This window comes from Anser anser, assembly GCF_964211835.1.
Source record: "Anser anser genome assembly, chromosome: 5".
Lineage (NCBI taxonomy): Eukaryota > Metazoa > Chordata > Aves > Anseriformes > Anatidae > Anser > Anser anser.
Window position 1 is genome coordinate 42,692,788 of NC_139725.1, and position 19,716 is coordinate 42,712,503.

A 19,716-nucleotide genomic window follows, 5' to 3' on the forward strand; every position below is an offset into this window, starting at 1 on the left:
CCCTCGGAGGGGTAGCACCTGGGAACCACGCGTTCAGGGCCAGTTGGCCCCCAGATGCGGCTCCTGGCACCGCATCCCTTAGATTAATTAGCCCCTTCTCTTCCTCTTCTGAAGGGTTCACAACCCACATGTGCTTCTTCCTCGTCTGTGAGCAGACCCCTAACGCGCTGCAGATGGGACACATTCCACGGATTCAGGAGCTGCCTGTAGCTCCAACAGAGGAAAAGGAGCCCTCCCCCGGCTCGGGCTGAAGGGCAGGTGAAGGTTGGCCAGCCCCACGGCTTAAAAAGCAGAGTGCAGAGCCACCTTCCAGAGGCACAAGTCACAGCCCCTCTGAAAAGAGTCAAGAGACAAGGAGGGAGTGCACGGGGAGCTGGATGGAGAAACAGCTTCCAGCAATTCAGACATCTCTGCAGAGGACCTCTAACACCAAGGACATTGGAGAGGCAAGAAAAGAGAAAGAGGCAAGAAAAGAGGTTTCTAAACGTGAGAACACAGCCAGCAAATCCTCCGCAGACACCATCCGACACCCTGGCTGTGCCACAATACACACACAGCTCAGCATGTGTGCTGACAGGACACCCAGGGAAGGAGATGTTCCCACTGGACCATTGGGAACAGACCCAAGCAGACACACATGCCGGCCCTCCAGCCACCTCCACCCACTCTCGGTGTGTCCCTCAGAGCCTCAGGGTACATCCCGGCCTCCCCCCGTGACGAGGAGGCCAGCAAGCAGCCGAGAACCATGTAAGTGACGGCATCTTGTCAGAAAACAGAACAAAAATTGTCCAGCACCTCCTAGCTGGGTTTACTGCTCCTTCTGCTTTCGTTTAGCCAGGACCATCTCCGAGTCGGAGGCGGGAGGCACAGCCCAGCCAAGTGGGTGTCCCACGGCCAGACTCTTCGGTCGTGCTGTTGTCTAAACATATGTCCGTACGTTACCGGGGGCTGAGACCACACGCTGGAAAGGAGGTTACAACATGAGAGGAAAACATGCTGCTGTGAAGGAGAAGAAACCTGGAGAGCAGGAACAGATGGCAGAACCCAAGGGATGGGAGTGAGGAGTGAGGCAGAGAGGAGATCGCTGTGGGCTACTGCTGCGGAAAGGCTCTGGTGGGGCTGGCTGCAGAGCACAGCTGGCTCCTTATTTATCCATCACGTTATTTCAAGCCCCTTCAGCAACTCGTCCAGAAGAAAAAAAAGAGAGAGAGAGAGAGAGAAAGAAAAAACTCAGCTAGAATGTGACTCATGCAGAGCTACAGCAGCTCAGGGGAACCTGTCCGTTTATAATTAATGAAGTCCTGTTTGCAGTGATCCGACTGCAACCTCCATCTCCCCAGGAGGCTGGGCCTGGCCTCTCTGCCTCTTCCATACCCGTGGTGGGGAGAGGGGCCTGGAAGCCAGGCGGGTCTGGCCATCCCTGCAGAGCCCCGCCGTGCAGGGAGGCTGCCCCGCATGGAAGCCCCTTCCTTCCACCGCGGCCTCCTCCAGAGCAACCTGCTCAGGGCATCCGCCTGACGGGGCTTCAAGAGGAACATGCGGCCAGTGGCTTTCAGGAGGGGGGGAAAGGGAAGAAGGAGCAGGAGGAAGCGGAGCATCTAGCTGTTTTTAAGGGCTCTGACCCACAAACAGGGAACGGTCCCCATGTGATTGGGGCACTGTTGAGAGGACTGAGGAAAGGACCCTGGCAGTATGAATTTCTGTAGCCTTTTCTTCCCTTTTCTCGAGGTTCTTACCTCCGGGAGGCTATTCCTGAGGTGGCCGATGAACACCAGCTTGTTACAGACTGGCAGGAAATAGGGAAATGGGAAGAACAGATGAGGAGATGCAGGGACCGCAGGGCAGAAGATCTCCTTTCCTGATGGCCACCTCCTGATGCCACCTCACAGGCAGAGCTTCCCAATGAGTCCACAGCCTGGAGGAGAAAACAGATCCAAACAAGACAACCCAATAGCGGGGATGGGAGAAACAAGGTAATGCCAGACTGTGCTGAAGGAGCTTTTTCTGAGAAATTCCTACCATCATGAGCTTTTCTTAATAGCATTATAAAGCTTTGAGTTCTACTGAGTGTTTGGGATTAAAGTCATTTAATTCCTGCTTCTGATTCCAAAGCAGCCATCCTAAAAATCAACAGCTTCCATTTCCTTCAAGTTTCTGGCCCTTCCTTATGATACTCTGCTGCTAAGGGCATAGGAAACTCAGGCTGGAAGTCCTTCAGCCCATCAGCTTTGCACTTCAGAGGAAACCTGGTGATGGCACATCCTGAAATGGAAGTGACCTGTGTGGCTGGCGTTGAATCTGTATTTTTGCTTGGCTATTCTGCCATCCCGAAATGGCAGGCCCACTCCCCATCACACAATTTTAGATGCTTTCCTACCACTTCGGGAGCTGGAAGGACTGTGTGAGAAATGATCTCAGTTTGTTACAATGCAGTTATTTCAAGTGCATGTTAAATAGCTTATTAATAAGTGAATCTTACAGAACTGCAGAAAGCGCCAATTATTAGGTGGCGTGTGTTAGAGCTCAAGTAGTCAGTCATCAGGCAATAGGCTAGTTCATTTACACTTTACAGTCCCATTGGGTAATTATTGGGATTAGGCTGAGTACCCAATTTCCCAGCTATGACTTCACAGGCTGGGAATCCAGCTCTCCAGTGGCATCACAGCTCCAGGAGCCCCCTCACCAGCTGCCACGCTGCCTCTGCTGTCACCCACTCCACGCGCAGGTGTGGCACACGCTCGTAGAGCCTGCAGCGAGGCCCAGGTTTTTACTGGAAACAAGAATAATGAGGAATGAGAGTTTAACAAGAAAATAAACGTAGGGCAAGTGTAGAGGAGAGGAGGAAAGCTGCTTTCCGTGCTGCACCACCTCAGGTCACCAGGTCACCACCTCCTGAGCAGAGCAAGAAGCTCTGGATGAAGTAGCATCCTCCTCCCACAGGGACAGGGGCCACTCCAGGCAGAGAACAAGGAACCTTTCCTCGCCCCGGGTAGGATGTCTGCTTTCCAGATCCAAGGCACACTTGAAGGTTGGCTCAAGGAAGCACCTGCCCCATTTCAGTGTTTCCAGCGGAGCCGGCAGGGAGCTGGTGGGAGCAGACAGCCACTGGAGAGGTGGAGGGAAACCACAGAAAACACCATCAAGGCTGGTGGCCAGCTCCAGCCCCATGCTTCCTCACCAGGACAGAGCCAACCAAGGGCTGGTGCACCCCATGGATGCACCCAGCTTGCCCATACAACAGCGGCAGCCTCTCCCAAGATGGCTCTGATGCTGCTGAGCAGAGACTGGGGGCTGGAGGATGTTCTGGCACCTTCCCTGCCTTCCCTCAGTCTGACTCCAGGCTGCTGTGAACTACGGCTGACCTACAGCTCACCGCCTCACCTGTCCCTGCCCCGGTATCCATATCCTATATGGCACCAGCCCCTTGGCCCCCACTCAGCTCAAGCCTCCAGCTGGCTTTGGGGCCACTGTTAGAAACATTATAGCACACCTGTTCTTCAGATGAGGGTTTACAGCCAAGGCGAGCACATCTGGATTGTGAAAGAGACGTTTGGAAGTTTATCAACATGTTTCCAAACAGTCTGGGTATGGCAGCGCTCTGTCTCGGTGCTCTAGTGGAGGAAGCAGCTGGCCTGGACGGATGGTTCCTTGCCCTTCTCACGCCCTCGTGGGCCAGGCCAGGCCGCACACATGCACACACCCTCCCCAAAAAAGCAAACCGCCTCTTCCTGACAGCACCGGTCCAGGAAGCCATGTCAGCAAGGCTCTAGGAGGGGAATGGGGAAGGGAACTGACTCAGCAGTGCCCATACCGGGCCTAGGCCAAGAGCTCCCCAAAACGCTGCCGTGAGGCCGCTCTGCGCACCATGGAGGACAGGCTCTGGCGGCTCGGTCCTGTGCCAGGCTCAGACGCCATCGGCAGCCCGCGGGGCTCTCGATCTCAACAAAGTCTTGCTCCGCAGCGGCATCGAGCTGCCACTAATGGGTTTGTCAGCACCGAGCAGATCTAAAGGAGGAACGTGGCCCGCTGCCCTGCACCGCTTCACGTGCGCGGCCCCTCTCCTTGTATTGGTTTCTCAGATGTGCGGCTCTCACGCCCATGCTAACAGCAGACCTCCCACGCAAACGCACAGCAAAATGCCCTGATTTCAGTCTCTTTCCAGCCGTCTCCTGCCAACAGAAGCACAGCTGATCCTCTGGGGTGTGATGGACATGGAGGCAGGAGGCGCAGAAGACCCATAAGCTGCCGGAGCAGGAGAGAGCTCTGCCCCCAGCGTGCGGGAGGGCTTTGGTTATGTAGAGGTTGTTGCTTGCCACAAAATCTTCATCTGTCCTAGGTCCAGCTTCACAGCAGCTGATGAACAATCCTTCTCCTGGTAGTAAAGCAAAGCAACACCAGGTACAGAGGGTGCAGATACTGCTCCTCCCCTCATCCACACCCTGCAGAAACCTGGATGGCAGCTGGCAGGGTCTGCACTAACCTCCTGTTTTGCTGGTCCCCATGCAGGTGAAGGAAAAGTCCCTATCCCACAGTGCCGACTGCCGTGCTCTCCTGCTGGACCACTCCTCTTCCCCAGTGGCTGAGCACTGCACAAATACCTACGGGAACTGGCAAAGATGGCACAAAAGGAGACGTTATTTCACAATGGACCAGCGCCCTCACTTCTCTTCCAGCTGACTGTAAGCATATTTATAACAATTTTACAGCGTTTTGGAGGCTTGGGCAGACCTGGATTCTTTTATCAGCCCCACGTGAGTAAATCTCTTCCCTCTCAGCCCCACGTGCTCTCAGTAACATAGAGCTGCAGGGGTCCCAAATAAGCTTGGATATAAGTGCAACCTGACTCAGGGGAGTGCATGGAAAAGCATCAGCACAGGGAGAGCTGACAACTTCTACACCGAGCCCATGGCAAGGGGGCTGGGGCAGTGCCCCAGGGTGCTGACACTGGCACCTGAGCTCAGCCCTGGCTCTGATGCTGGCTTCCTCTGCGATCTCAGATAAACCGCCTAGCTTTGGCCCTCAGGGACGAAATGGAAAAGAAACCATCCCACACACCCACACTGTTTTTGCCCACATCCTTGCTGGGCCCTCTGGCGTTACAGCAAGCCAAGTTATATCGAGCAAAGGGCATACTGCAGGAGAAAAAGTCTGGATTCGGGTGAGAGCAGTATGCATGTCATTGTTTAGTGAAGGCAAGTATGTTTAGCTGCACCTACCACAGACCACGTGTAATGTTGTCTTAAGTCCATGCTAGGGCCAAGTTTGCTACTGCAGACATCTTCTGTGGGACCTGGAGAAGCTGCAAAGATGTTAGCAGGAATTCATGGAGAGAGGTGCTGCAAAACAAAACAGAGGAGAATGGGCTGGAAAATAAGGAGAGGAAGGGGATTCAAAACACCATTTGAATCTTACCAAGCAGCTTCCCTTCTCACACCTGGATGTGCCAGTGGCCCATCTGCCCAGACGGTGTATTGTGACCGACACAGGAGGCCACGTATCTTTGCATTTCTCAGTAATTTGAGCTGGTCACCTCTAAGCTTCAAGGTCATGGGGTCTTCTGTCTCTTCCTCCTCACCGGAGCATAAATCTGACCCCAGCCCAGTCTGTCACTGCCGGGGTGGGCAGGTCACGCTCATGACAGCCAGTGCTTTGTTCGGGGGCTGAACCAACACTTCCTCCCAAGGGAGAGCACAGCTCTAAGGAGTCAAAGGTCAAGTGTGCTCTTCCCATAAGCCAAGGACTTGCCTTTTGACACTTAATCCAGGCAGAGATTTCACAGCCAGCAAAGAGCTCCTCCCGAGCTGGGAACACAGCATCAGCAAGCACTTGGGCACAGGCAGTTACAAGGGGAGAGAGCAAACATTTGCCCTCCACTGCAAATCTTTGGGGCACCAGCAAGGAGGCAGGTAGAAAAACAAAACCCTGCCAGATACTTCATGGCTATTTTGCAAAATAACCCTGCTGCTGCCACCAGCCAGTCAGACCTGACGTCAAAGATGCTCAAGTGGCTGCTGGTGTTTAACTTCTACATTGCTTCACAGCCTTGCCTCCTTCAAGGAGGCTTCAAAGCAGAACAGCTTCACCACCACAGCGCCTGGAGGCGGACGTGTTGCAGCAGCTCAGCTCTGAGCCTGTCTGCACAGCTCAGGTGGCTTCCAGCAGCACGGTGACTTGCCTGGGAGCAATCCTGCTCCACGGGGCTCAGCCAGCACCAGCCATGGCCCTGCATGAGCCTCTCCTGAGAGGGACTGGCTTTGTGATGGCTCCATAAGGACATGCAGTGTCTTCCTCACGACCACCGCCAAGCCACTGGAAATAGCAGCTCCTGTCCTCACCTTGGCCAGCCACGAGCCTCCGTGCCGCAGCCGGACAAGCAGGTGGCGCTGGCAGCGGAGGAGCTGCAGCTGGCAGCACTCCCTCCCACGGTCCCCGACTGACTGAAGGTGGGACAGGACCTCTGGGGATGGTCCGGTCAGACCTGTCCTCAGAGCAGGGTCAGCCAGAGCAGGGTGCTGAGGGCTGTGTCTGGATGGGTTTTGAACATCTCCTAGGACTGGGCCTCCTTAACTCCTCTGGACAACCTGCTCCTGCACTGTTCACCCTCCTCTAACCTCTCACCCAGGAGGCTGTCAGCTTTTTGGCTTCAGCGAGTGTGGTCACCACTCAGGAGATGCTGGTGGCTCCTGGGGACATTGTACCCACACTGTGCCTCTGCTCAGCCTAAGGTCCCACACAGCCTCCTGGCACCCAGCAGGGCTCCTCCAGTATGACACCGACCCCCACGTTACGGGGCTGGGATTTACAGTTCACAGAGGCTAAGCCCAGAGCGAGGCAGGGCGGTCCCCCTCCCTCGCACCGACTGCACAAGCAGAGCAAGAGTGGATCCCTGCCGTTTCCCTCCATTCCTCGCTTTCTGTTCAAGGCATCTGAATAAGCAGGGAATCGCATTTGGCAGGAAGACTTTCCTCTTTCAGAGCTGGTTGTCTCCAAGATTGAGGAGGATTAACCCCTACAACTCCTCCATAAACACCCAGACTCCCCCACGGCCATCTCCCCCCCACCAGCCTGCAGTCAGTGCAGATCCACGAGGATCCCGAGCCCACAAGCCTGTTTTCACTGATCTGTGCCATTTTACCTCCCGGTGCTTTTCTGGTTCTAATTATCTCTGCAGAGCTGATGACACTTAGACATTTCATCACCCTGGAGACTTTTTCTGGCACTCCAAGTCTGATTTATGCAACGCAGCCGTGGACATCCTAATCACCCAGGCTCACCTCTCGCTTGTTAACACCCCGGCTGGCTGAGGACCTGGACGCGCCTTCCCCTCCTGCCGGCAGATCCAAAGCAGGCTGAACCTTTGCACCCAGTGGAGTTAAAGCCTTGGCAGTTCTCTCCTCCTACCCCTTTCCCTCTCATTCATCACTGGTCATTAATCACAGCAGCCTCTTTCCACGGGGGAACTGCCTCGACAGACCCAAACCTGCCCCTGCAGCTGACAGGCAAAATCCCGGGGGCAGGCACTGAACAAGGGCAAACCCAGCTAACAGCTGTGGGGAAATGCTACCACCAGCACCAGCCTGGCCATTAACCCAAGCTGCTGAGAGGGCATGGAGAGCTCAGGGTGCCTCTCGTCCCAGCAGGATGCTCCTGGCAGGGGAAGCGGCTGCTTCCTCGCCCTCATGTCTTCTGCTCTTGCTGGAAGCTGATTCAGAAACAACAGTTTGGGATCTAAACAGCTCTTAACACTTATCACTGCTTGTCCCCAGAGGCGAATCCAAATCTAAAGCACAGCTACAGCATATGTATATCTGCTTGCAGCACCTCATTGGAGGAATTAAAGAGTGACAGCAGTACTGTAATCAGGACACAATGACAATTACTTCCATCTAGCCAAACAAGACAGAGTCCAAGGCTGGTCCAGCCTACTAAATGGTGCTAGAGGTTCAGGCTGGGCATGGTACCAAACATTACAGTGGAGCCCCTCTACATGGCCCCTAGTCATCTTTGCATTTGTAAGGGCCCGACAACCTTTCCAAGCTTCTCTCCACCATCCTGCTACTCCTTTTCAGGCTGTTTCTTGCTCCTTGTCCACGCTGCTTGCACAAGCTGTTTTGCAGGAGGCAGGGTCATCTCTCACAAGCTGTCTGCATCGTACATAATGCAAAGAGGGGCAAACTGCCTCTGCAAAGCAAACCTTGCACCTCTGCGTTGCACTGGGACACGCCTGTCTGACTTGTGTTTGGGAAAGGACTGCCCTCTGTCCAAGTCAACCACTGCTGCCACCTGGAGAGAAAGCGCGACAACGCTGAACGCTATGACCTGGATACCCCTCCAGTTCCCTCCGAGACCTTTGCAATTCTTGCGTCCAGCCAGGCCCGTCGGGGAGGAGGATCGAACGAGGGCAGCTGGACAGGAGCCCTGCACGCTAGCCAGGCCTTCATGGACCGGCCACAGAATTTGCATCCGAAGCCGCTAACTAATGAGGTGAAGGAAAAGTCTGGAATCAGGACCAAGTCTGGTTGTGGTTTGAATTTTGACTCCAGAGCAGCTGGTGCAGCCTGGCGGGTGATCCACAGCTCAGCTGTCCCAAACACCCTTTGCTGAGCTGAAGCTTCCTCCACAGTGGGCCAAGCGTGTTGCTCCACCTCGAGCTCCTGCACGCTTGTAAAATTTTAGGTGAGGAAATGACTCCCTGCACAGCTCCCAAAGCAGATTTTCTGCATCCAGGATCTAACACGTGGGGCAAGACAGGGTGTCAAGAAATCAGCTGCCCAAAATGGCTTGCAGCGATTCACAGCAGCTGAGCACACCCCTCCCGGACTCATAGGCTCCAAGACCCCACCAACACGTCATCTAGAGCATAAGTGTTCCTCAGCTCTCGCTGTGCTGAGCTCCCCTCACCATGCGGGTGCCCCTTCCTACTCTGCTTGTGGAGCTGGGGCAGGCTCCTTCCAGCTGGACGCCATCCAGAGCCTCCGCCGAGATCCAGAGTCTGGAGCGTGAGGTGCTTGGAGGGCTGGGAGAAGGCACACGGAGGCCGTGGCTCAGGGGTTAGGTGGCACCGTGAGAACCCCGTACCCGTGGGTGCGAGGGCGAGAGGTGCCACTGGGCCAGGCCTCTATCACTCCAGCTTCAGAGGTCTCCTCCTCCCCGTCTGCCTTCCCACCATCTGCTGAGGCGACCGCAGGGGAGAGGAGGTTTGCAAGGGTCACTCTTGGGCCAAGGCAGATGGAAAGGACCTGCTGCGAGCGCTTTACTAGAGCTGGGCCAGACAGCTGCAACACGCCCCCCGGCTCCACCGCTGGCTCACTGGCTCGTCCAGCACACAGAAAGTACCAGGGCTGTAGGAGCTGGCTCACAACCGCACGGGATGCCCTGGAGGCCCGCTCGCAGTGGCTAAGCCTGCAGCTGGACAAGGAGCGAGTTAACAAGCTGCTTAAGTCCTTCATCCGAGGCCTGAACAAACAGATGCTGCCAGGAACTGGTCTCTCCCCCTCCTGCGGACTGTCCTTCTGGTCAGAGACGTTTTTTCACAGCGCTCCCCAAGAGGGAGAACCGGCAGCACCTTTGTTTGCTACACAGATCTCCAGGGCCTTCTGCTCCCCCTGCGCCTTTGAACCAGCTCCAGCCTTCTCAGCCCTGCAGGCATCCAACTTGGCCTGCTGCGGACCTAATTAATTCCCTTGTTCATTTATGGTCTTCTGTCAATAAAGCGAGTAATTGGTGTACAGCGGCAGCAGATCCTTGTTGTGTGTGTGCTCACAAGGACTTGAATGCTCCCCTTGGGCTGCTGGGGAAGCCCTCTCTGTCTCACCAAGGGTGCCCGCGGTCCCCCTCTGTGACCAGCCACTTCAGTCGGCTACAGAGCGCTCACCATGTCCCTAAGGTAGCTTTGTGTCCAGCAGAAAAGCACCAGAGCCTCTACGTGGCACGGCACCTTTGAAGTCAAGCCAGAAAGTGTGTCTGGACCACACCGTAACTCTGTCTGCCTTGCTAGCACTGAGAAAACCCTTCTCATTACTGTATTTTGTTGCACTCATGCACACACATATGCAGTCAGAAGCCTCCACCTCAGCAGGCAGGGCAGGCACGGACACCAGGCACGGTGGGGATGCTGCTACACCAGTTTCTCCCCCATTTATACCCACCCAGGTTTGCACGCAGCCCGATGGATTAAGCAGAACATGATCCCACTGCTCTTTTACCCCTCACCCCTGGCACCACAAGGATGGAGATGAGCAGGAGCTGCAGTGTGCTTTTGCAGGGGGATGTCCGAGCAGGATTATCTCAGGGCTCCTGGACCGAAGAGGCAGCTCCTCAGCCTTTGGAAACCTCCTCGTCTTTGTTCCTTGGCCTTCTGGGGTTGGGGGAAGGGATCCCAATGAACATGTTTGTGCTGTTTGTCTTAATAGGGTGTTGTGTAACGCAGAGGGAAGTGACTACACTGGGAACCCCAGCTGAGAACAGAGACTTTAATCCTGCTGCCCAGAGAAAACTTGGAAAAAATACCTACATCTGTTCTGTTGCATTAGGCTCATGGCTCAGAGGCTGACAGCTGACCCTGGTTGCTCATTATGCCAAGGTACAGCCCCTGCCAAACAGTGCCAGGGTAAATTACCATGACTGATTGGGAAGGCAAAAGGCAGCCAGAGAAAACTGGGGAGGGCACCCCCCCCGCGCAGGTTTCTGGGGAAGGAAGGCCAAGCCAGACTGCACCAGGGCACTTCATCTTCCCCAGGGCCACAGTGGCAAACAGAGCAGAGAAGGAGCAGTGGAGAACAGGACAGGGGACGAGACGCAGGGGGAGCAATGAAGGTGAGGAGGCAGAGAAGAAACGACAACTGCATCCATAGCCATCGGGCTTGCTGAGGACGGTTTTCAGCATACAGCCCTCCTTGACTCCCTGAGCCTGTGCTAGGCCGAGGCCACGGAGGAAAAAGCGTGCTCTTGTGCCTGCAAGCAGGGTTGGTGGTTCGAGGAGGGCACGGAGCGGACATGGTCTGTGTGGAGCAGCACACGCTCTCCCTGCTGTAAGCCTGCCAGCCCTGGGCGTGCAAAAACACAGGTGTGGGTCACGCTGACACGGCACCGCCACACAGCTCCCTCCCAGGCCCTGGCTGTGTCAGCGCCTCTCATCCACCCAGCAGCCCGGAGAGGACTACACAGGAACTTGTCCGGGTGACAGAACAACACTGATGAAATTCAGCTAAGGCAGCAGACACCCAGACGCTCTGCAAACGTGCCAAAGACTCCTGAGCTGCAGAGTGACACACAGATGCCAGCACCCCCCAGGACCACAGGGCACGAGGGAGAGCCCCCTCTTACAGGCCCAGCAGGATGCTGCGGGTGGCCCTTCCCTAGAGGAAAGAGGATTTCTGGAAAGCTGTTAACACCCAGTTCCGTGAAGGATCTGCCTGTTCCTTATTCAAGTATTAAATTAGCTTGATCCTAATTATCTTGAGAACTATGACAGGATTAAAGCAGATTCTGCTGTCCTCTTCCTGCCTGGAGCCACCAGCTGCCAAACACTCCTCCAGGTTAGCATCCTGGGCTTGCTTCAAGGGAGGCAAGAGGAAGCAGAGAGAAAATTGCTTTTAACTCCTGTCAATCAGAGGTAAGGTTTGGCCCTGAAGCAGGAAGGTTTGTTTGCTTTAAATCTTATTTAACCATGGGTGTTTTCATTATCCACATCCATGTTGCACCCTTTTATCCTCCCTTAGGAGGACAGAGAGGAAAGCTCTCACTTTCCTCAGTCCATCTGTGGAGCAGACAGCTCTGTTCAGCCACGTGCTCCTTGCCTTTCAATCCCTGCTGGCAGCCGCTTTGACCTTGTTCGACAAGACAAAGGGATCGGCAGGAGCAGTGCGTTTCCTCTGCACCCTCTTATCCTTTTATAGGCTTCTGCTTCAACACCACAGCCTCGTAGCAGCATCCGAACCTCTGTCTTGTCCTTCACGCAACCCCAGGCCTCCAACGCTGAACCCAACACCTGAGGAGCAGAGATAGGCGTGCGGCTGAGAAACGCAGACCGACAGAAGCTTTCCGATTGATAAGCGTTTCTGGAGTCTGAAGATGCCTCAGGTGCAACATCACCATCCTACCCCCTTCCTCCCCGCTGCTGTCAGGCCTGGTGCCTTTCCCTCTGCTCCTTGCGGTGCCTGCATGCAGATCGGTCAGCACCACCGGAGTTAGGTCTGCTTCCATTCCCACAGGCTCTCCGGAAAGGCTAGCGGTGCCTGCGGCTAATAGAGAAGTCCATTTAATTATAATGAGCCCTAAAAGGAGAACATCAGCTCTCTGTGTATAAACTCAATTACGCTTCCTTTGTCCATGTGTTAAAGCTCCCTCTCCCCCCTCACGCAGATGACTAATGTGCGTCCAAAAGCCTGAGGGAACGCATCTAATCTGGTTAGTGTTACTGCTGGTGTTTGTTCGTATCAAGCACATTATTCTTGCTGAGCTATTTGTCCTGAGCCTCCTGAGAGAGAGAGAGCCTGGTGCAGGTTAATCACACACGCGTAAATCCAGCTTCCTCCCATGCATTTTCACGTGTTGCCTGTCGGAAAACAAAAGGGCAAGGAGGAGAGGTGCAGCAGGTTGTGGTGCTGGACGAGGGGATGCTTCCTGGGTGCTGGCTTCCCATACACTCCAAGCTGAGGGTTAGAGCAAGAAAATCTGCCGGCCAACCCCTCTGCTAGACCAAGAGGCTGGCTGAAAATAAGTGAATAAATAAAAAAAGGCACCGGGAACCCAACCCGCAGGGTTTCAAGAGCTCAAGGCGACTATCGGTCCCCCTCTGGTGGCCAAGCAGCTGCAGTCACCGGCAGCGCCGGGCTGCCACCTCGCTGCCTCCTGGCTGCTGGTCCCCGCAGCTCAGGGAACGGGCTCGTTGCCAGACCAGCCGGCATCTGCCCAGTCCTTCCCCTTCTCTCCCTTGGAGCCCCCGTCCCGAAACATGGCCCCGTCGTGCCAGGAGCTGCACGGGAGACTGTCAGCTCCTTGGGGCGGGGGCGAGTCGGAGACAAAGGGCAGAGACGGACGGGAAGACGGGGGTGAGGAGACAAGACAGCACTGGTTAGCATCCAAGTGGTCCAGGGTGCTCGCCAATGGGCAGGACACACAGCACAAAGACTGTGTCTTACTAGAAGACACCAGGGTGATATTTTCATACTGTAATTTTTAGTTTCAGCAGTTGCTACCAGCATAGCGCATGCTGTTCCCAAGTATTAGGGCCTATGAGGGGGAAGGCTACGTACCGCTGCCAACTGCCCTAATCACAAGCTAGTGATAAGGTGGCTGCCAGTGTTCCCTACGTGAATGTCCGAGGCTGTTCCCCACCAGCAACGAAGGTTTCCACAACTCTGATCTAGCCTCTAAACAGCAAACTGCTTCTCTGGACACGTCTGAGCCTCCCGGCCCTGCTTTCTTCATCCTCCGAGAGGACCGGAGAGAGATCGCTTTCCCTGTGTCTCTTCAGCCACTGCAGCGAGTGGCACTACTCCATCGCACGGCAACCTCACGCTTCAGCTACCGAAGCACAAGAGAGCCCCAGGCAGCTGTTCATGCTGGTAAGAGATTGGATTTCTAAGATTACTTAGACAATTGCATCAGTTTACAGGGTTTCAGCATTATGCTAGCATAAATCCCTAAATTAAGGGATGGGTACGGGCCAACACACTTCTCACAGCTTATCAGAGAGTTGCCTCAAGAGGGAGAGAAGAATGTGGTTTTGGCCACTGCAGAGTCACTCCCCCCCAAAAAAACACCCAAATTCACTCTGGCCTTCACATGCCTCACAGAAAACCCTGGAGCAGCCTTAGGCCAATTCTAGTTTCTCCATCCCTCATCTGGTGCAAGAGCCCTGCTTCCTTTGTCTGTATTCACTGCAGCTTGTCCCAAGAACAGCTTGGCTCTCAGCCTCGCTCCCCATTTCCAACCCAGTGTGCAACTGCCCACGCCCCAGCATACTTCATAGCACGCCATCCCAGCAGAAGGGTAGCTGGAAAAGACCGATCAGGAATTTTGGGTGAACTTCAGCTACAGCTGTTTTGTTTTACTGCAAAAAAAAGTTATAGCAAATTATGTCTAAAAATGAACACATTCATGCAGCAACACCTCCCTCCTACAATCAAGTTCCATGCTCTTGAGAGCAGAGATTAGGGTTTCTCACGCATTCAATGAAAAAAAAATAGAGAAGAGAAAAGCAAAGAAAAACCACAAAGCACAAATAAGAAGAGAGTTTAACAGGAAGATTCTAAAATTGCAGATTGTGCACCGGAAGGCTTATGCCAAGACATACTGAGGTTCTGGTGGACTGCAATGTTTCCCGTAAGTGTTTTTCTTTTATAGTTCCCATAATCACGTTTGAACTTTTTTCTCATGTGCCAGTCAGACACAAGATGGTAGCAGAACAGCCAAAAACATGTAAAGCATACATATTCACTATGGGAACAAGGAATTACTGCTTGGTTCATAACGTTATAGCTGAGTTGGTCAGTTGAAAGAGCAAAAAAAAAAATAAAATCTATCCAAATAAAGCATGTGCTTCACTCGTTCAGGTATCGGAAGAAATTCCTTCTCAGTAGTTCTACAATTAAGGCAAACAAAGCTTGGCAGAGGAACTGAACGGACAAACCCCAGTTTCCCAAGCAGCACAACTACCTTGTCAAGTGGCCGAGTGTAGAACCAAGGATCCTGAGACATCAGGCAAGTAGTTGCTATTACTGAAGACGTGCTGGGGCATGTAGGATTCCAGCATGAAGTGCATAGGCATGATTTCTCTCCCCACCCCAAGCCCATGCCAGGACAAACGGAGGCTGTGGATTCAGCAGCAGGTCACTGTCACCGCTCCCTCTCCAAAACATCACAATAAACTAGTGACCAGGGCAGCCAGCGCGGGCAGCCAGATGGTATCACACATCCTGCCATCAGGGGCAGAAATCTTAGAACCTACTTCACGCTGAAGTCATCCAGTACACCAAGCTCTCCTTCACACCCAAAGGGATCGTGTTTCTGAAAATGCCAGCCTCAGCTTGGCCCTATTCCCACGAGAAATACCGGTCGTGGCACATAAAGACACGTCCACATGGTTTGCTGTGCATCATTTTGGTCATGCCAGACTGCAGACAATTCGTTCACCTTTTAGTGCTCTGACCCCAGCTCTAGACTCACAACCACAGATTTCCAGGGGATGCTAGAACTCAGAATCATAGAATCATTAAGGTTGGAAAAGACCTTCAAGGTCATTTGGTCCAACCATCACCCTACTACCAATGTCACCCACTAAAACACGCCTCTAACTTCAATCTCTGGATTCTTCATGACACTACTGCTTTATCAGCCCTCTCTGAGTCAAGAATAAGATAACCTGTTCCTGCAGGGAGCTTCTAAATAATGCCACCACCCAGTACAACACCAGAGGCAATCCCCAAACCTCACATATACTGCTCACTCTCTTCTTTAGCCAGCACTCAGGGCCTGACAGCCAGAATCAAGGCTAGATGCTAGTTTCACAATCTCTAATAGCATCTGCCAAGTTACATGTTGGACTACATGTAGAGAGCCAATGCTATGCGGTCCGAAGATGGGCTAAATATCTGTACAGCTCAGGAAATGCTGTTTTCATAGCTTCATAGGCAGCAATGCTAACAGACACAAATACTTTGCAGAATTTACTCAAGCTTAAAAATTAAGATTTTAATCCTTAATCTTAAAAAAAAAAAAAAAAGTCCAAGGAAAACTAGTGGTAAATGCAGCATTTTTCATCTGAGCTGGGAGTGGCTCAAGCTCAGAGAATCACAGCAATTCAGTACAGCCTCTGAAAGTTACCAGCTGAAAGCTTACTAAGTTGTTTGTTAGCAGGCACTTGCACACACATTGTTTCCACCCTGCAATCTGAAAGCCTCTTGTACAACTTAAGAAGACACAAAGGTCTCAGACATCTCCTCTTTCTCCTTCTCTTTTCATCCAGCCCTCCTGGCAGTACAGGGAAACACAAGCAGCATCAACACCTGCAGCTCAGAGTAAGAGTCAGGTAGTACACAGGGAGATTAAAACCTAACTGCACCAACTGCGTTCTTAATGTACATACAGGATTCCTTAAAATACCCTCTGGCTTTACCAGTTGCTTGTGCCCATTTTCCAGAAGCCTCACAGCAGTCTGCGGGCCCTGGTGCAGAACGCTGCCTCTTCCCTGGGTCTCACAGGACCTGGGTTCAGTTGGGCACCCTGCAAGGCCACAGGCAGAGCTCACCCTTTCCCCTCTGCAGGGAGCCTCAGCAAGAGGCCCGGAGACCTGAAGCAGCCCCTCACCCATGGACACCATGAGCCAGCTTGATGCCCTCTGCACAGCCCAGAAAGAACACTGAGCAACAAGGCAGCATTTTTAAAATATTTTATTTATTATACAAACTATTTACAAAATCAGCTACTACAACCACAGGCTTCCAAATTTTGGCTGAACTCTGCCAGCAATTCAACAGAGGGAACTAGAATCTGACCTGTATCATCCACAGCTCCTGGTTTCTAAAAACATGCAACATGGTCTGCAGGTGCAGGCTGAAGTCAGACCCTCTGCACCTAAAAACAGCTTCGGGAAACGTGGAACCTGCTTGACACGGTACCAGGATCCTAAAGCCTTCTAGGGAAGTGCCTCTATCAAGTGGGAATAAATAGGGATAAAAAGAAAAGTAACAAGCCTGTGTCAGACAAAACATATGACCAGAGCGCATCCCCGCTGCCAGTGGTAAGGGCAGCATAAAAAGTGAACACACTTTTAAGGGTATAAAGCTAGAGACAAGTTTAGAAACATTGCGATGGATCCCAGGAACACGGGATCACCTAGGAGCCTGTGGAAACAATGGAGATGGGTTTAACTGACTAACAGCACCTGCACCCATCACAGTTCTGACTGCGCTTGTGTTGAGAAGTTCCTTGGCTCTGTACAGCTACTGAGAAGTGTGGGGTGCTGGCTGTAATACAATAAGAAACTTTAAGGAGCTCTTTCCAGCAGAGGAAGACTGCCCAATGTCCAGCTACTTCATCCTCAGAGTAAAGAAGTCCAGCACAACAGAAGGGAGGATTCCTGAGGAAGATGTCATTGGCAAAGTTGGCCCATAACTACGAGTCTGGAGATGTTCTCACCAGGTGAGACCGCAAGACAGGGCTGCAACGTGGGAAGGGCACCAGGCTACACCTCCCAACAAACAGGAGTCAAGCCAAGCACCGCTACCTTTTTCTCAGTCTCTGGAGAAAACAGTCAAGTGGTGGTGCAGAGAACACAGCAGCCACACCTGTACTGACCATGGAAGCCATCCACAGTGTAAAAAACAGCACTGTGCTCTCCACCCAAAGGTTAGGACCCTACAAAACAGAGACTGCACTAGAAAGGTGAGCACAGACACTACTGAAGTGACCTGTCAGAGCGCAGTGGTGGCGCCTCTCAAGCTGGCGGTCTCCCAGCATCTCAGTGCCAGTGATGGAATGAATTCACGGGGCAAAGAAATCCCCCTGAGTAGTCTCAATGCTCAGCTGGCTGCTTTTTGGCACCAAAATGGCTTATATCTTTCTGTACAGAAGTAGCACACTCAGACCAAGAATTGCTAAGATGCTGCCTTAACAGAAACATTTTCTAAATGTAGAATGCTTCCCCCAAATTCCCAGTCAATTCAACTAAGCTACACTGGGAAAAGAATATAGTTATCTTAAAAAATTCTTACTGTGCAGAAGTCTGCCTGGATCAGCTTGAGGACAGAAGGGGGCTGAGAAGGATGAAGTGAATTTTTATCTAATGTGGTGTTCTAAAGTTAGCTCAGGGGTGCCAGCTTGAGACTCTTTTCTGGAAGAAATACAGCCATTCCACAATCCTGTGAAAGCTTACATTGCAAGCAGCAGCTATGCAGGTTTCTCACACTTGCCAGCATGCCTATGACTCCTGACCTGAACTAAGAAACTGCTGAGAACTTAAAGATCTTCATGAATTCTGCTTCACTGAAGAACCTATCAAGATCCCCAGACTCCCGTTCCCTTTATTTCCTTGGGAAGGGCTGGACGGACTGCCAGCTTGGCACACCCTAATCCTGCTGGTCTGCCCACTCCTCTCCCCACAAGCCAGCCAGTGGTGGGTGTGGCATACTATCCGTGCAGGCTGTTGAGTGATCGTCTGAGTGAAGTTCTAATTAACGTTTTGTGCTGGAAAGCCAGCAGCCCTGAACGGGGCAGCAGAAAAAGGAGAGCTCAAGAAAGAAGGTAGGTAGGACAGAAAGCCAGCTGCTCTCCAGGCACCAACAACCCTCTGCAAACTCTGCCTGAAATGCAGTAAAGAAAGAGAAGCCTCAGGCTGCTGCATGACAGAGGTAGAAGCCAAAACCCCGTGGTGTGCTTGGGAGGAGGTACCATGCTCTGTCCAGTACCATCACCCCAACGACAAGCACAAGACCAGCGCACATCGTAGCTGCTTACTGACCTGTCACTGCTCCTACATCACATACATACCCTGAAGGTGAACGTGGGATAGGCATTGGTGTTCAGCATTGAGGGATCACAGTCATGCCCATACCCTCTCTCCTGAGGAAGGAAAAAGAAGGCAAGGGCATGGGACAGCTTCCTGTGCAACATCATTAATCAGAAACATTCAGTGGAGGAGAAACTCCTCTTCCAGTTCATTTGCAAAGGCTCATTACCAGCTGCTGCTGGAGAAGGACGCTTCAGCTGCTGGACCCTGGTGGAGGTAGTACAGAATCACTGTCAGGGCCAGCACTTGTGCTCTGATGAGACTGATCTCCCCTTTGGGTTGCTCCCTCCAGTGAGGGGTAGTGCCCGTTTTTCTCGGCAGCACAGGTGACGGATAGCAGCATCCGGAGCAAGATGGAGAAGGAGAACCAGAAACCCGTCTGGGACAGGTGCTGGAAGGAGGGACAACCCTGCACCCTTCGTGAGTGATGGAGTTGGATGAGCTGTTGGGGAGCATCACTGGGGGAGTTGAGCCAAGACATGGGAAGTTACTAGGGCTTCCCGTGAACCAGGTTTCCAGCAGAGCTCCACACCGGTCTTCCCCCTTCTTCCCTGAGAGCTACAATCAAGGCAGCTCAGCACGTTGCTTGCACCTCCCTGCAACTTCTGCTCATGTACTTTTCTTCTCACAGACGGATGGGTGTACAGGGTGCAGGGAAATCCTGTGCAGTATTTCCTTGATGAGCGCACCACACTCCTGCTGCTGTTTCACACTGAACCAAAGGGAGAATGAAGGAAAGGAAAAAGATGAGGTCTTGATGACATATTTGAGATACGGAAAGGCCACATGACATCTTCTGGATGACAAATTCCTTTACACAGAGTCTTTGCCCTGCCTTCATTACCCATGTGAAGGGAAGAACAAGTAATGGAGTGAACCTGGGTCTTGCCACAAAGAGCCAGGAGGCTGAACGGTCTCCTGGAAAGGGGAAAAAAAATCACAGCATGCCAAAGCCTTCACAACCCTCGCTGATAGCTAGCTGCAGCATCTTGTGCACTTCTTCGTAGGAGTCATAAGTAGGGAGGCACAGCTGGTTAAAACTGTAAGACAAAAGAAAAATCCCATTCAGGCTAGATCTGAAAGGGGACCATCCCCATCAGCTGATTTGTGACGGGTTAACACGCATATCCCACACATTGCATGCTACACGCTGCTTGCCCACCGCAGAGAGCCAGTGTCATGCCCAAAGCATTCCCAAATGCAGA

General features: G+C 52.8%; 1 protein-coding gene and 1 long non-coding RNA gene across 8 annotated transcripts in view; one reads left to right on the forward strand and one right to left on the reverse strand.

Moving 5' to 3' along the window:
* LOC310900558 overlaps positions 1 to 18,288 on the forward strand; it is a 27,266-nt gene extending 8,978 nt beyond the window's left edge. For 2 of the 5 annotated variants that reach the window (XR_014585216.1, XR_014585220.1), the window contains one exon: positions 115 to 18,288. This is a non-coding gene — a long non-coding RNA (uncharacterized lncRNA). The remainder of the gene's footprint in view (positions 1 to 114) is intronic. The other 3 variants (XR_014585217.1, XR_014585218.1, XR_014585219.1) reach the window with 3 other exon arrangements.
* The window catches only part of AREL1 (apoptosis resistant E3 ubiquitin protein ligase 1), a 22,159-nt gene continuing 18,821 nt past the window's right edge, over positions 16,379 to 19,716 (reverse strand). For all 3 annotated transcript variants that reach the window (XM_083838693.1, XM_083838694.1, XM_083838695.1), the window contains exon 20: positions 16,379 to 19,551. In XM_083838693.1, the coding sequence (XP_083694819.1) occupies positions 19,449 to 19,551 (103 nt within the window). In that variant the 3' untranslated portion in view covers positions 16,379 to 19,448. The remainder of the gene's footprint in view (positions 19,552 to 19,716) is intronic.